The 15,111-nt window shown below is 43.3% G+C and overlaps 1 protein-coding gene across 1 annotated transcript; it reads left to right on the top strand.

The window, feature by feature from the left end:
* Positions 1 to 1,683: 1,683 nt before the first annotated feature.
* LOC117659043 (CCN family member 1-like) lies at positions 1,684 to 13,697 on the top strand. The gene is made up of 5 exons (XM_087887330.1): positions 1,684 to 1,991; positions 3,028 to 3,241; positions 5,957 to 6,283; positions 9,729 to 9,934; positions 10,879 to 13,697. The coding sequence occupies exons 1-5, from the start codon at positions 1,941 to 1,943 to the stop codon at positions 11,185 to 11,187; spliced, it is 1,107 nt and encodes a 368-aa protein (XP_087743456.1). The 5' UTR covers positions 1,684 to 1,940; the 3' UTR covers positions 11,188 to 13,697.
* The last annotated feature ends 1,414 nt before the right edge of the window (positions 13,698 to 15,111 follow it).

Here is a 15,111-nt window from a genome sequence, read left to right as displayed (position 1 = left end):
CTAACATCCAGTTGAATTCTCTCTTCCTGTAACTTAACTTAAAGCCGTTATTCCATGTCTTATGTTATGGAATGATGGATCAGAGGTCTTGACCTTCTGTGTGACACTATTTCAGCTATTCAAAGAATGCTATCATATGCACCCCCTGTCTAACATTCGGTTAACATAGAAGCTAAGAGCTGGCACAGTCCTTGTGCTGTCATGATTATTGGAAGCCAGATGAGTCTTTGGTTGAGAAAAGACTAAACCTAGCTCACAAAAGAACAAATTAACATCCACTCCACCCAGGCCTCTACTGGGCTCAGTTGAGGTCCTGAGGGCAGGCACTTTTGTCATTCTAATTCTAGTCTGCCCTTTACAAAGATATTAATGGATACCCATTTCTGGGTATGTGGAAAAATAGGTCAACATGCGTGGATGCATGGGGAAAATTGTATTTTGAGATGATCGAAGCTAGGAATAACCCCCAGGACTGTGCCAATTGTTCACCCAGGCAACTACTCTGTATAGCCAATAAAATCTAAGTTTGTTTTCTTAAAGTTTTTTAAACATTTGCAGATAACGGAATATCCTGTGTTTTATTTTCTTCTGAGAAATTGTTGTCGTGAAATCATTCTACATTTTATGGAAGTGGCAAAGGTTGTTTTTAAATTAGTTTATGATTTTATTTCCTTAGTTTAGAAATTTATTAGTCATCTTACAATCAAACATGCTAGGCAATAAAAGATATATATATATACATACATATATATACATATATACACACTCCAATATAATGAAGAACAAAGCCATCCTGCTTGTGGTTAAAACAGCAAAGAACAACAGACCATATTTCATAATTTCGAAGGTGGGCAGAGAGAGGGAAACTATTGAAAGGCCCTTCATCCCTCAGCATATGAGGTGCATTTACATGAAACAGGGACGCAAAGATTGTCATATGGCTTCATAAAAAATGAAAGTTGATAAATTAAACCACAGTGTGCAGATAACTCTAGGAATTGTATTTCTCCCTCCGAGGAGTTGAGAGCAGAACAGATGCCAGTCTTCTCCTCTTCATAATTGTGTTTTGCAGTACTAGCCCTCATTTTTTCTGGTGTTGTCTATGTCCACTTAAGATTAAACCAGATTCATTGGTATAAATTCAGCCTGACCTGACACTTGTGCATTCTCCCCAAAACTGCACAGAACACCTCACAGGCATAATTACATTCAGATTATCCATAGTAATTTCAGGCATCTGATGTTCCTGGTTCCTACAGCCTTTGAATCTACCTTAGAGTCAGATCAGAGATTCGCTGAGCGAAAGGCAGCGTTGGCCTCCTTCCGTTTATTTTTTCTTCTTCCATGATGTTTTCCTTCTGCCTAATTTGTTTTTTGGCAGGTCAGGAATGTTTGTGGCTACTCCTCACACTGGATTGCCTATGCGGCGATGTGCCCCATGGGAGTAAGAACCTTAATTCAACAGTTTGCATAAAAAGTGCCTCTCTGCTTAGCGGAACATCTTGGCCCGCGCATGACTAAACGCACATCGCCTCGGAATGCACTGGCTTTCTAATTTTATGAATGACTCTATTCATGCGGCCCCTCCTACCTTTCCCAAGTCCCACCCCTGGAATGTTTGGAAGTCCGCCACCGTTGCTATTGGCTGACAGGAGGTTCCTATTGGCCCTCAGCCCGGTAGGTGGGAGGGCCTGGGGAAAATATAAATACAGAAAGAACGGAATAGCACTGTAGGTACTGAAAGTAGCATAAAAGGGGGTGTGTGCCAGGGTCCTGAGACCTTATAGAGGCAAGGGATCTGGGAGACTATTTTGCATCAGCTCTCAATTCTGTCTCATCCCGATCCTTCATCCTTCAGGAGTTTGCTTCCCTGGTGCGTTTGCTTCTCTCCTTCAGCAATAGTCGCCCTCTTCCTGGCCGTCTTTTCTCATCGAACAGGAATGAGAGTGGCTGCCCTGACCCTCGTGGCTTTCCTGCTGTGTTTCTCTCCGGTGAGTAGTCTTAGCTAGACTAGCCCTTCGATAACTGAATTGGGGGTGCAACATTATTGTCAATATGACAGTAAATAATGCTGTCAAAACAGCTGAAATCATAATGGGGTTGGATCAAATAGCAATAGCACTTAGACTTACATACCGCTTCACAGTGCTTTACAGCCCTGTGTACAGAGGGTTTACAGAGTCAGCATATCCCCCCCCCCCGCCAAACAATCTGGGTCCTCATTTTACCGACCTCGAAAGGATGGAAATTCTCATTAAATCCCCAGTAGCAGATTCTAGCTTGCTTAGCCCCCAAGGCTTCCCTGCGGGGGAATTTGGCTGAGTCGGATCATACCAGGTGACGGGTTGGGTGTACTTCCATTCGTGTTCCGGCTTCATCTGGCCACCGAATTCGGCTTGACAAGAGTAACAGAATGACGGAAGGCGCTTTGGAGGTCGTCTAGTCCAACCCCCTGCTCAGTCAGGAAGCTCTATATATCATTTGACGTCCGAGCACTTGCTAGAGGTGTTCCGTAACACCCCAGGAGGGGATCCGGGGCCAAACTTCACCGCCTGCCTAAAGCCGGCAGCTCCACGCCGGTCGAGATGGGGAATAGCAACAACCCGTCGGGGGTGCGCAGCGGTTACGTTTTCCTCCTCCGTCGATTCCCAGAGGGGCAGGTCGCACGGCCTCCGCTGCCTCACGCTTTGATTTGTCTCCAGAACTGGATCCCCGCGAGGTTGACGGAAGGGAGACCTCGGCGCGGTTGGTGGAGGGTGGGGAGGAGAGAATGCCGGGACTGCGCGGCACGTAGCGCCCTCTAGGAAACGACTTCGGTGTCGCCTTTAAAAGCGGGGGTTGGGTGGGGGTGGGAAGCCACGGGTGGAAAAGCGAAAGCCTTCGCTCCTGAAGAGCCAAAACGCAGGAAGGGGGCTTCGTGGGTTTCTTCTGAACGTGGAGGCCGCTGGGAGTTGATTAGCTGGACGGTTTTCCTCCCAGGGCTGCCGAACGAACTGCCTTTCCCGGCCGCTCTCGCTCTTTTTGCAGGTCGCGGGCCGCTGCCCCCTCCCATGCCGCTGCGCACCGCGTCCCCTTCGCTGCCCTCCGGGGGTCAGCTCGGTTTTCGACGACTGTGGCTGCTGCCAAGTGTGCGCCCGCCAGCTCAAGGAGGACTGCGATAAGCTGTCGCCCTGCGATCCCCATAAAGGCCTGGAGTGCAATTTTGGGGCCGACCCCTTAGCGAAGCGGGGCATCTGTTGGGGTAAGAGGCGCGTTATAGCCTTAGCACGCATGTGACCTGGAGCTGGAGGAGCCGTTCCTAATTTGGTGCTTCTAGATGAGGTGTGTGGGGGACCGCTTCCTCCGTTCCCAGCGATCATGGACGGTGCCGTGCTGGAAGAGGGGTCTGGAAGAGGCCCTCTGAATGACAGAAGGTTGGAGCTCCAGACTGGAGTTGTTGTATGTCTAAAAATCTACTGTTGGGAGAGAAGTATCAGTGGGTTATTTTTAGCAATTTTTTTTAAAAAAAAGTCCTATAAAACAATTGTGTAAGCTTTTATACTGGGATTTCTGCATGTTTCTCCTATTAGAATACCCTGTGTTAATAATTAAGAATTTGCAGTGAAGTTTTAAATGATTCTGGTTCATAATATAGTGTTCACCTCAGTGACGTTTCTAGGTGATTAAACGCTGTAAAATGCTTGACCTAGTGAAAAACAGGTTAGTTACTCTCAGTTTCACAAGATGCAGCATTTTATTTGGGTAGCAGGGAATGGATTCAAAATCCATCTGTTTTAGAAAGATGCCTTCATTCATTGCTTTGTGGTTGATTTGATAGAGCACAATCTTTGCAAGCCAAAAGTCACAATATGCTAGATGACAGGTGGAAGGCTTATAGCACCACTGCTCATCAATGTGTGTAGACAGGTTTGGCTAGATGGACCAATGGTTTAACAGAAGGCAAGTCTGTTTGTTCAGGCTATTTAGCATATAAATCTGAGCTGGACTGATCTCCATGCCCAGTGATATTTTTTGAGAGATGTTAAGTGAGTTATTGGAAATAGGGAGATCATTCATAGCTAATGAAGATAACTTGTCTAAGTGTGATGGAATGTGCACCTGGAGGAGTAGTGGGAGAGTTTTGGCAACAAAGAGCTTTTCCAGAAAGAGGCCCAGATTAAGAGACTGCACAGTCCTGAGCTGGATGCGGAAAGGGGAAAGTGGTTCAGGATAATCACACCCTAGAATCTCTCAGGATACATCTGTTAGGTTAGAAAGTTACAGCTTTAGTTTGGCAAGAGTCTGTCCATTAGGTGCAAGCAAATAAAACATTGGACTTGATTGGATCTCAGTGTCTTGTCTCTGGACTTGGACCTTACAGTAAGTTTCCAAAATACTGTGTGTCTTATCCCACCTTCCTCTAGATTACTGGCAAATAAGATCACTATGTAGCACTTAGTAACTTCTGTGCTCAATAGGAGAGTAAGAGATCGGGGCAGTGATAAAAATCCAGAAATTTGAGAAAAGAGATATTTTTAATAACTATGCAGAAGTGAAAGTAGAAAAAATGCACATAGAAAACCAGATTGCCAGGTTTGATTCTTAGCAAGCAGAGCAGATGAAAATTTTTATTTCCATAGGTAAGACTTCCAGGATCTACATACTTGCTGGACTTGCAGACTTGCTTTAAAAACTGTGACTTCCAGATGATCTAGCTCAGGGGTGTCAAACTCAATTTCATTGAGAGCCGCATAGGGTTGTGTTTCACCTTTGGGGGGGGGCATGGCCAGGGTGGGCATGGCCAGCTCAACGTCACTCATCGAGGCTCTGTTTTTGGCCGCAACAGCTGGCCAAGGCTCCGTTTTCAGCCGCGATGGCCTCCTGCAGCTCTCTGCCAGTCAAAACAGAGCTCAAGGAGGCTATGTGTGGTCTGCCTGGGCTTCGTTTTCGCTGACAGAGGGTTGCAGGAGGCCATTGTGGCTGAAAACGGAGCTTGGGAGGGCCACATGCAGCCCTCCCAAGCTCCTTTTAGCTGGCAGAGGCACCACGGGTCGGTCTTTCGCTGTTTCTAGAGTGGGCTGCGGGCCAGATCTAAACACCCCATGGGCCAGATCCAGCCTGCGGGCCTTGAGTTTGATACTCCTGATCTAGCTATAGCTTCATATACCCAGTGGAAAAATATACAGGAAATAAAAGAAACCCTATAAGCGCATATAGAACAAGTGAAAAAAAGAAGACAATGTTGCAGAACAAGGAGATGAAGACCACATCCTTTTAGGCTAGAATTCTTCTCAGCAGACCCTCCAGCAGAAGGCCTCCAGCCCTCTCCCAAGCCACTGCAACCTGATCCCAGGCGGTGTGTGCTTTTCACATCCTGTTTTCACATGTCTATTTAAAGCTCAGAACACTCGCCTCTTGTTGACGTGGCCCCTAAAAACCCAGTTCTGCAGATAAATATTTTCCTCTGATTTCTAATGGTGATAGCCAGGGATTTGCTGTGTTTTTCACTTCTGCATCATCTAACTCTTGGGGTTTCGGGTACCACTCCCAGCTTCAACTGAGGTTGTATGTTAGCGCAGACCAATGGGATGTGACCTTGAAGTCTTCACAGTACCTCTTGGTTATTTTTCTGGTCTGTGTGAACAGTGCTCCCTGGTGACTATGAAGGTGAAATCCCAATTAAATATAGGTTGGGAAATCTTTGTGCTGAAGTTCAGGATGATTTAAGACTTCTTTCTGCAGCTAGATCAAAGGGTCACATGTATGTATGTTTGAAAACAGATTAATAAGAAATTACCTGGCCTGGGGGAGGAAAAAGGATGATTAGTGATAACTTGCTCCAACACAATACCTTGGTAGTTCATGCAATTTGTAACTTCTAACAGGATCCTCTCTTATAAATGTGTACGTCATGTATGATTACACTTTTAAACACACAACTACTAAATGGGAATGTCTTTTTTCTTCCCTTCCACAGCAAAGCAAGAAGGTCGGACCTGCGAATACAATGGCCGTATCTACCAAAATGGAGAGAACTTCCAGCCTAGTTGCAAACATCAATGCACTTGCATTGATGGAGCGGTGGGTTGCCAGCCTCTTTGCCCATTGGAATTACCTCTGGCTTCACTAGGCTGTCCCAGTCCCCGGCTCCTTAAAGTACCTGGTCAATGCTGCAAGAAATTTGTGTGCAGCAAAGGACCCAAGAAGTACAAAGGTGTTACCTTTGAGTACGACTCAAATGGAGAGGCCAGAAGCAATGAAATTATCTATGTGGGCAAAAGTGGACACTGGAAAAATCTGCCAGGTGAGTGGGCAGAAGACAAAAACTCAGCAAAATTGAGTTACTCAAGCCCTACCAGGGTTAGTGGGTATGTTCAGTTAGGAGCTTTAATATTTATATTGGTAAAATTGAGAAGAAATCATAGGGAAAGAGGATTTTGCAATTTATAATTGCTTCAAAGATCTAGATGGGGTAACTATAAGAGCACAAACCACCTAAGACTAACACCCACCTATCTCACGTGGAATGCTGCCAGAGAGCTAATTTCCAGACGCAGGGCAAGGCCAAATTTGGCACAGAGTCATAAACAGACTTTTCCAATCTTGAATCGGCCAGATGAACTAATTGCTTCCTGCAAAAGCTCAGGTCCCAATCACTCTTCTTTTATGTCTTATGGGAGGGGCCAATCATCTCCAAGCCTTACTCCCAAGTCGACCCTGTTTCTTTAATTGTTCTTGTCGTCTGGCAGCTCTGCGCATGTGCCCACTGGGAACAGACTCCCGCTATTCTTCTGCCTCGCTGCTGTCAGACTTCGGAGGCTGCACATAACTATCAGATGGCCTTGGCCCCCTCTCTGCCTCCGATGCAGAGCCCTTATCTGAGCTTTCAGGACTGGCCCAAATTCCTCCCCAACCTCCTCACGGTCCAACTCTGCTGCCAGCTCTGCTGGCTGCGGGCAGGCCACAACACTAGGCTCTCTGCATGGTGCTACTGTTTCAGGACAAATTTATTGTTTTTGAAGTAGTTTGTAGGAATACTTTCTTTTACGATTATATAATGGAAATAAGACTTTGTAGGCCTACAGTAGGTATTATTCAGATTAGGTTAATGGGCAGTACATGGAAAACCGCAGCAATATAATCTAAATGTGACCAGATATGAAGTCAATAGCCAAGGCAGGCTCCTAAATTTGTTTGCACTCTCGAAAGTTCGTGCTTTGAGACGATAGCATAGAATAGAATTCTTTATTGGCCAAGTGTGATTGGACACACAACAAATTTGCCTCGGGTGCAGAAGCTCTCCGTGTAGATACAAGCAAAAGATGTGCATAGGATATAACGAGCTGACCTTAAAAATAGTTTTGTTTCAACAACAAGAGATTAAAAAGCTAACCTTGTGTTGGGAGGTGAGCCTAAGTAGGATGGGAACATTAAACAAAAATAGGGGTAAGAATGGCAGTAGCCTGTTGCCCTTTTGGGATCTAAATCTGATGTTCCTCAGGGTCATGAAATGTGATACTTTATTTGCATTTTGCTTTGGTTTCCAGATGCTATTTGTATTAAACATGACTGTGGTGAGGGTGGGGTCAGAAAGCACTGCATCCAAATGAGGGTTTTTTTTCCACCTGATGTCCAGAGCATAACTTTCTCAAGATCTCAGTGGATTGCAAGATAATTCTGTGGGTTTTTTTTTTTAAATTAAATTTATATACCGCCCTACTCCCGAAGGACTCAGGGCGGTGAACAGGCACAAAATAAAATACATAGATACAAAAGTTAAAAACATAATTAAAACCAGATTAAATAATTTAGCCTGAGACAATTAAAAATCCCAATAATTTAAAACAGATTAAAATTTCGATTTAAAAGAATTTTAAAACAGGGGAGAAAATTAGGCCAGGCCAGCTTGCTGGAATAGGAGGGTCTTAAGAGCACGGCGGAAAGTGCGCAGATCCGGGATCCTCCGTATCTCTGGGGGGAGCTCGTTCCAGATAGTGGGTGCACCTACAGAGAAGGCCCTCCCCCTGGGGGCCGCCAGTTGACATTGTTTGGCTGATGGCACCTGGAGGAGCCCCTCTCTATGAGAGCGTACCGGCTGGTGGGAGGCTGTTTGTGGTAGTAGGCGGTCCCGTAAATAATTCATTCTCACATCCTGCTTGCTGCAGCACAAAGATGGCTGATTGTTTTGGTGGAGCATATCCTAACGGCATTACTTCCTTCTCATCTCCAGCCCATAATTGAGGCAACCCAGACCCATTCTTAGTTGGAAGAATTTTTTTCTTTCCCAGTGGAAAACTTCTTATGTAATATGCAGGCATGTCATGGAGTGGCATGGTCAGGGACATTGTCTGCTCAATTCCAATTGGCCCAGGTCAGCCATAGGAACACCTCTCCCCATCAATTGTTGGGCACTGGGCCTCCCTGAGTATTTTGGTTTTGGCTGCAACCTGGTCTTTTTATCTTTACAATATCGGACTCCCAGGACACCGATAGATCTTCAACCAGGAATCTTGCTATCTGGTATGAGTGTACAGTGTGGATATGTGTGTGTGTTGAGAAGATTGTAAATAAATATATAAATTAGAAAAAGCCTAAGAGGCACACATACCCTCAGGGAAAGGAGAATGGGAGGAAGAAAAGATCAAAAATGATTTGCAGAGGAAATTGGCTTCAGAGTGGGAAAATAAAAAAAATCTGGAGGCAAATGGTGTAAAGGCACAATAACATTGAGTTCTTTCTGGTTCAGATATTTCTGCATTTCCAATGAGCTCTTCTGATCTCTCAGACAGACTTTTTGGGTGGGGAGGCACAAATTCTTTGATGTAGGCTAGAATGTATTTTTAATTACCATTCTATAATGCTTTCATAGATGCTGCCATCTAGTGGTTAATTGGATCATTGCAGGCTTTATAGAGGATTGTGGATTTCCTGGGAATTTGATGTTTGTCAGAAGCATGTAGTAAAAGATAAAAATTAGATGCTGATTTATAACTCCACTCTGCACATGTTCAGGAGAGTGATAGATGGCTGATTCTTCTTCTGGAAAAACTAGCAAGAAATCCACCAGTCACTGTCCTGAAACTACTTTGTGTTGAAAGTTGCATGAGGGAGCATCACTCTCCATTCATGTTGCTGAGTCATGGTGAAGATACCATAGTTGGTGGGAGCAACACCATTTATCTCAATATAACTTCTTCCCAGAAGAAGGGAGCAGGAAAAAAAAACATGGCTGTTAAGAGTCAGCCCTGACTCTTGCTTAATTTTCCATGCAAAATAGAAATAAGAAATGTTCCCAGACAGTCTTAACATTATAGGAGTGTGGAAGAGGAAGGCAGATATGAGGTGGGCCCCAAAGTTTTAAACACAGAAAAGTTGGTACCTGAACCCTAGAACTCAAATTCGGTTTCTTTTGTCTTCTTTCTTCTGTTTTCTATGCTATAACCATCTGATGCATGGTTTGGTTTGACCTCTTCATGAAATGCCCAGTGGAGTAGCAGAACTGCCACAGAAGCTCTTCTTGGCATAAGAAGATTTTCACTGGACAAATCTGAACATCTAAATGATGAATTGCTCAGTTTCCGAAAGTGCCAGCCCTGAGCTACTCACTATCAGTGCACTAATGGCTGCCCACTACTGGTCCATCAACAGCATCTTGTTGTTTGTAGTCATTCCAGTTGCTGGGATGTTGTTTTGCTCCCTTGGGATCCCTATGATGGTGAAGTAATGAGATTTTTTATCTCTCTCCTCAGCATGGAGACCATTCTTCCAGGATCAGAATACCAAGCAAGAGCGCAAATGCTTGGCCCAGACCACACACTGGTCGCCGTGCTCTAAAAGTTGTGGTTTTGGCATCTCTACTCGCATCAACAGCAATAATCCCCAATGCAAGCTGATCAAAGAAACCCGATTGTGTCAGGTCAGGCCCTGTGAGCAGCCTGATTTTTCAAAGCTAAAGGTGAGATGGCAGAACCAAAAGAAAAGGAGGGCTAGTGTTGGTTACAGCAGCCTTCCCTATTGATCTTAAGCCATATATCACATCTGTGTGGAGTTGACAAGAGTTGCAGTCCAAATGGGGAAGAGACCTTAAAATTATAATCCAGTTTCTGGAAATCAGAATGTATATATTAATATATTAAGTATAAATTTTAAAATATGAGTTTCCTGAAGCCAGGTATTGAAGAGGTTCTGGGTAAGGAATGGGGCAGTGGTGAAATTCATAAATTTTCCCCACTGGTTTTATGGGCGTGGCTTGGTGGGCGTGGTGTGGTGGTCATGTGACCGGGGAAACCAACTATCACACTTTACACAAAAATAACCCAAAAGCTACACAACTGACTCACACACAATGAAAAAGCAGCTGGATTTCACACAAAATGGCCCCTGCAACAAGCAGGAACCTCACAGAGAGTTCAAAAACAAACTATCACACTTTACACAAAAATACTGGTTCGGGCAATAGGTAGTAAAAAAAATGCTTTAAAAAGTAAAAAAAAAAGTTCCCATGATCGCGCAGCACAGCTGATTGTCACAGCTGATTGCGGGAATCTTTTTTTTTTTTACTTTTTAAAGCATTTTTTTACTACCGGTTTGGGCGAATCGGCCTAAACCGGTAGCATTTCACCCCTGGAATGGGATATCTAATAATAGAAGTCAGCATTCCCTAACCAATGCTGATTTGTGGTTCTTACTTCAGGCACCCTAATTAAATGTTTGATTTTCTCCAGGGATATTTGGGAGAATATCTCCAGAGTTTTACTGGCCATGTTTGTAGGGAGTTTTGGATGGGTTGCTGCAGTGCACTACCCTGGGGAAAGATGTACTAATTCATAGCAGTCTGGGCCTGAGACAGGACTAAATGGGTAGCATTAAATGCTTTCTCTCCCCCCCCTTTTTTTTTAGAAAGGCAAGAAATGTCTGAGGACGCACAAAGTGCAAGAGCCAGTGAGATTGAGTCATGCCGGTTGCAAGAGCCCACGTCGTTACCAGCCAAGTTTCTGTGGGGCCTGCCTGGATGGCCGCTGCTGTGTACCCCTGCGCACTCGTACGCTAAATGTACCGTTCCATTGTCCTGATGGGAGCACTTTTAGCAAGAAGGTCATGATGATCCACACTTGCCAGTGTGGGGCAGCTCACTGCCCGCTGCTGAGTGAAGCTGCCATGGGCCCCCAGTATCAGCTGAATGGGGACATTCACAAATTCCTGGAATGATGGGGCATGCCGACCTCTCTGCTGGTGGCTCTGACGGAGTTCCCAAATTACTTTGGATCGTCCAGGCCCCCTGCTTGATCCATGAAGCTAAAACATGCTGTAGTTGCTCTGCTTCCCTGAATGCTAATCCGGAAGACAAAATGGCATTTGGAAATGGCCTAACCCTTCGGTATTTGGAAAATGCATTGAGCCATATTGGGAGTATGGCTTTCCAGTGACTGGGAACGGATCGAATGGCACTGATTTCAGTCTCTCTATTCAGTCCAGCCAGGCTCAGGCTGGAACTGAGTCTCATACTACTACAGTAGTAGAAGATCAAAGACTTCTGATTATTATTATTTTTTAAATTTCATGGCCCTCGTGCTGGAAAGGTTGAGGAAGCACAGTATTATGCAGTATTGTTAGCTGGGGGAAGGGTGTGTGGTTCAGGTTGCTAAATCTCAAATTGGGCAGTTTTGACAGTTTCAAGATCCCAGAATTTGGAGGAAAATAGTACATTTTAGGTTAAATAAGAGTCAGCTATGGTTGAATAAGCTGTCTTTCAAAAGAGCCATAATTCTGATGAGTTTGGGATCTGGCAATAAAACCTTAAAGCAACCTAATGAATGAGGAATGAAAAGGAGATGTGAAACAAAACTCAGATAACAAAGTATGTATTCCCTGCCCTCCCCCCCCCCAGGCTCCTGTGATTTTTCTGACCAACTGGCCAGAAAGAGAAGCTGATCGAGTCTTCTCTCCCTTATCTCACCATTGTTTACTTCTGCTCCTTGGTTTGCTTCCTCCTCGTCCTTCAGTTTGAAATTGGCTTGCTAGTTTGCCCATCTTTACATCCAAAGGCTGCCCTCCCGACTGCCCACAGTGCCCCCTAATGGCAAGATGTTTTCAGGAAGGAGTCACATTCAATGACCCAGCAGGAAGGGAAATCCGTATAAAGACGCTGCTCTCATCCATGGTCTACTTTCAATCTTCTCTAGTTTGCACTCTGTTAGGCTACCAGACTGCTGCTGCCAGTCTAGATTTTAAGCTTCACATTCATGAATCTCAAACGGGAAAAACGAAATTACTTTATGGGCATGTTTTAAAATGAGTTAAAGTAGAGTTGAAAGAGGTTTGTTCCATATGTGCAGCCACTTTAATCTCTGCTTGAAAAACTTTGTACAAAGATGATAGTTGCACAAAGAATTATGTGTTGGGCTGCAGCAGCGGAGACGTATAAAAAGCAGCATTTGAGATACTGTCCATTCTCCAATCAACGATTAAGCCGAAAAGCAACCTTTACAAAAGCACTTTTTAAAAAACAAACATCCTATTCCAATTCTGTTCCTGGTGAACAGCAAAAGTACAGCAAGGCTGAAAAAAAATTCAGGGCACAGTATTAGAAGGGACTTGAGACATTTTGGGGCAGTTAGGATAACCTATATTTATACGGGCAGCAAAGCTCTCTCTGCTCTGAAGATTATTTTATGGAATATTTTTTTTTATTTTGTTTGTTTTGCATAAAGAAAAACTTCAACAATAGACTGGAGTGATGGCTATTTAGCTTCATAATGAAGCCTTCTGTGCATTATCTTTTGTATGCAAAGCTTTTATTCCTATTTAATCTTAGGGTTGCTACAGTGATAGATCAATGTTTATCATTTTAGTCTCTGTTTTATGACCCTTCCTGCTTGATAGAAGGCTCTGTAGCAGAAAAACAGGATACTGCCCTTTCAAAATGATATTCCAAATGGGCTTGATGTAATGCTTCCAAAACAATCTTATGCCAGAGATAGACGATGGAATGGATATATCTAATGGACGTTGATTTGACTTTATCATTTGTAGGCATTTGATGCCCACTAAATCTATTCTGCCATAATTAACATCAACCGGAGTCAAAATGAATGGTGGCAAAGAATTGTGGAACCACCAATGGTTCCCAATCTGTGGAGGACAAAGGTCCTCCAGGATGGGTTGTAAGGTATACCCATGAACATATACGCACAGCCCAAATTTAGAGAGATTACAAAACCTTGTGAAAGGGTGTTACTGCTGACAACCACATGAGATTTTGACATTCTTTATTTTGGCTTTTTATTTTAAGATTAAAACTAATTTTTATTTTGTTTAGGGATCCCATGTACCATGTGTGTTTGGAGCAGGGGTCACATACCATGGTGAGTGCAGGCACTACGTGGCTGATCTGTGGCTTGTGTGGCAGTCCTCAAAAAAAACCCTTCCATTGTAGGGCTTCAAATTAAGGAAAAAATGAGAGTCACTTGGAAGGCACCAGCATGTTTTTGATTCTTGGAACCATCAACTCTGAATCTGCATCTCTCTCAAAAGGACTTTAGAGATGGTTATAGTACAAGTAGCTGACTATTCTTGGGCTGTGGAGATTTGAGCATTGCTATGCTACTTGCATTGGAATTGTATTTTGGACTTTTCCCCCAAATCTGTAAGGGAACAGGCAGGACCTGGCCTTATTTGGAATGCTTCTGCTATTTTAAAATATATTTTATTCAAAGCTATGCTGATTCTTTGTTTCAATGAAGATAATGTGGCTATAATTCTGTACATTGTCATGTCCACGAATGAAGGCAAATCTAAGTGTCCCAGGATATTGTTGTAAAATCCAATCTGAGTCGGTCACCAGGACCAGAGTTTTAGTCTTCCAAGCTTTCGGACTCCTGCTGGAGCCCATCCATTGTCATGTCCCTCTCCCTGCCCCTTGGTGGAAGATATACAACCCCTTAAAGAAGAAAATTGAGAGAAGTAAAATACTTCTGAATATCTGGAGCAGAGCAAGGAATTCCTGATTCCTTCCAGATAAACCTCTCAAACACCCCTCATTTTGCAGAAAACATCAACAGGTATTGACTAATTAACTGAGCAATCTCTCAGTATTTGGGAGCACAGCAGCAGAAGGCAGAGGCATAATTGTTGAAACAATGCCCGTTTGGAAAGACAAACCACCCAACCTGCTGATGAGTATTGCCAAGTAAAGCAGTCCTCATGAGTTGGAATATTCAAAGGCAATTTTGCATACTATTCAGCCAAACCCTGTGTGGAGTTTTGGAAGTCAGATTTAAATGTGTTTGCATCAGAGATGCAGGTTCAACAGTTTTTTTTTAGATCAGCCCTCAATTTGTGGGACTCATTGTGCTGCATTTCTGTAGGTAGGTTCCGCTGTGTACTTAGCAGAATGCAGACTTGCACATATACGCATGTGCTACTAAATTAGGCCCACAGACCCTATTTCTAAGGAAACATAGTTACCAGTATGTCCTGACATAGTTAGCCAGAGATTAGAAGGATCAATAGTAATGGAGTACCCCCCCCAACCAACACTATTAATACCACCTGTATACAGTCCCTACTGTGTTACAATTACCAGAATTCTTTAATCTTTTTTCAATTGTGGAAAAATAATTGGAAAATACTAGGCTGGGGAAGATGTCGTCCATCAAATGTTGTTGAATCAAGATCCTGTCAATTCTAGTCAACATGATAAAAACATAGGAATGAGTTGAGGTTATAACCCGACATCTATTTTTTTAAAAAAATCACAGCAGGATTATTTTGTCCTAAAATCTACAGAGATCAATGTTTCTTTTGTCCCTCTTTGTTCATTTAGTATAATGATTAAACTGTTGGATGAAGATAGAAGTTGGGTGAATAACATTATCTTCACCTCAAAGAGATGTTATGAAGATAATTTCAGAGCAATCCTACGTACTAAATGCAGCATAGAAACCAACGTGTAAATAGATAATGTTTACATGGATAGATCATTTATGAATTGTAATTTTAATTTTAAATTTTTCTTTTACTTTCTTCTTGGGTTAGGAAGAGATTGGGAAAGATGGCATAAATTATTATATTATATAATATATATAATTTTTAGTAAAGGAATTTTAAAATAATAAAAACAATATAAATTTT

This window comes from Pantherophis guttatus, chromosome 2 (genome assembly GCF_059756535.1).
Source record: "Pantherophis guttatus breed Tessera chromosome 2, ASM5975653v1, whole genome shotgun sequence".
Classification (NCBI taxonomy): Eukaryota; Metazoa; Chordata; class Lepidosauria; order Squamata; family Colubridae; genus Pantherophis; species Pantherophis guttatus.
Note: the sequence above shows the minus strand (reverse complement) of the source record. Positions and strands in the feature narration are given on the sequence as shown.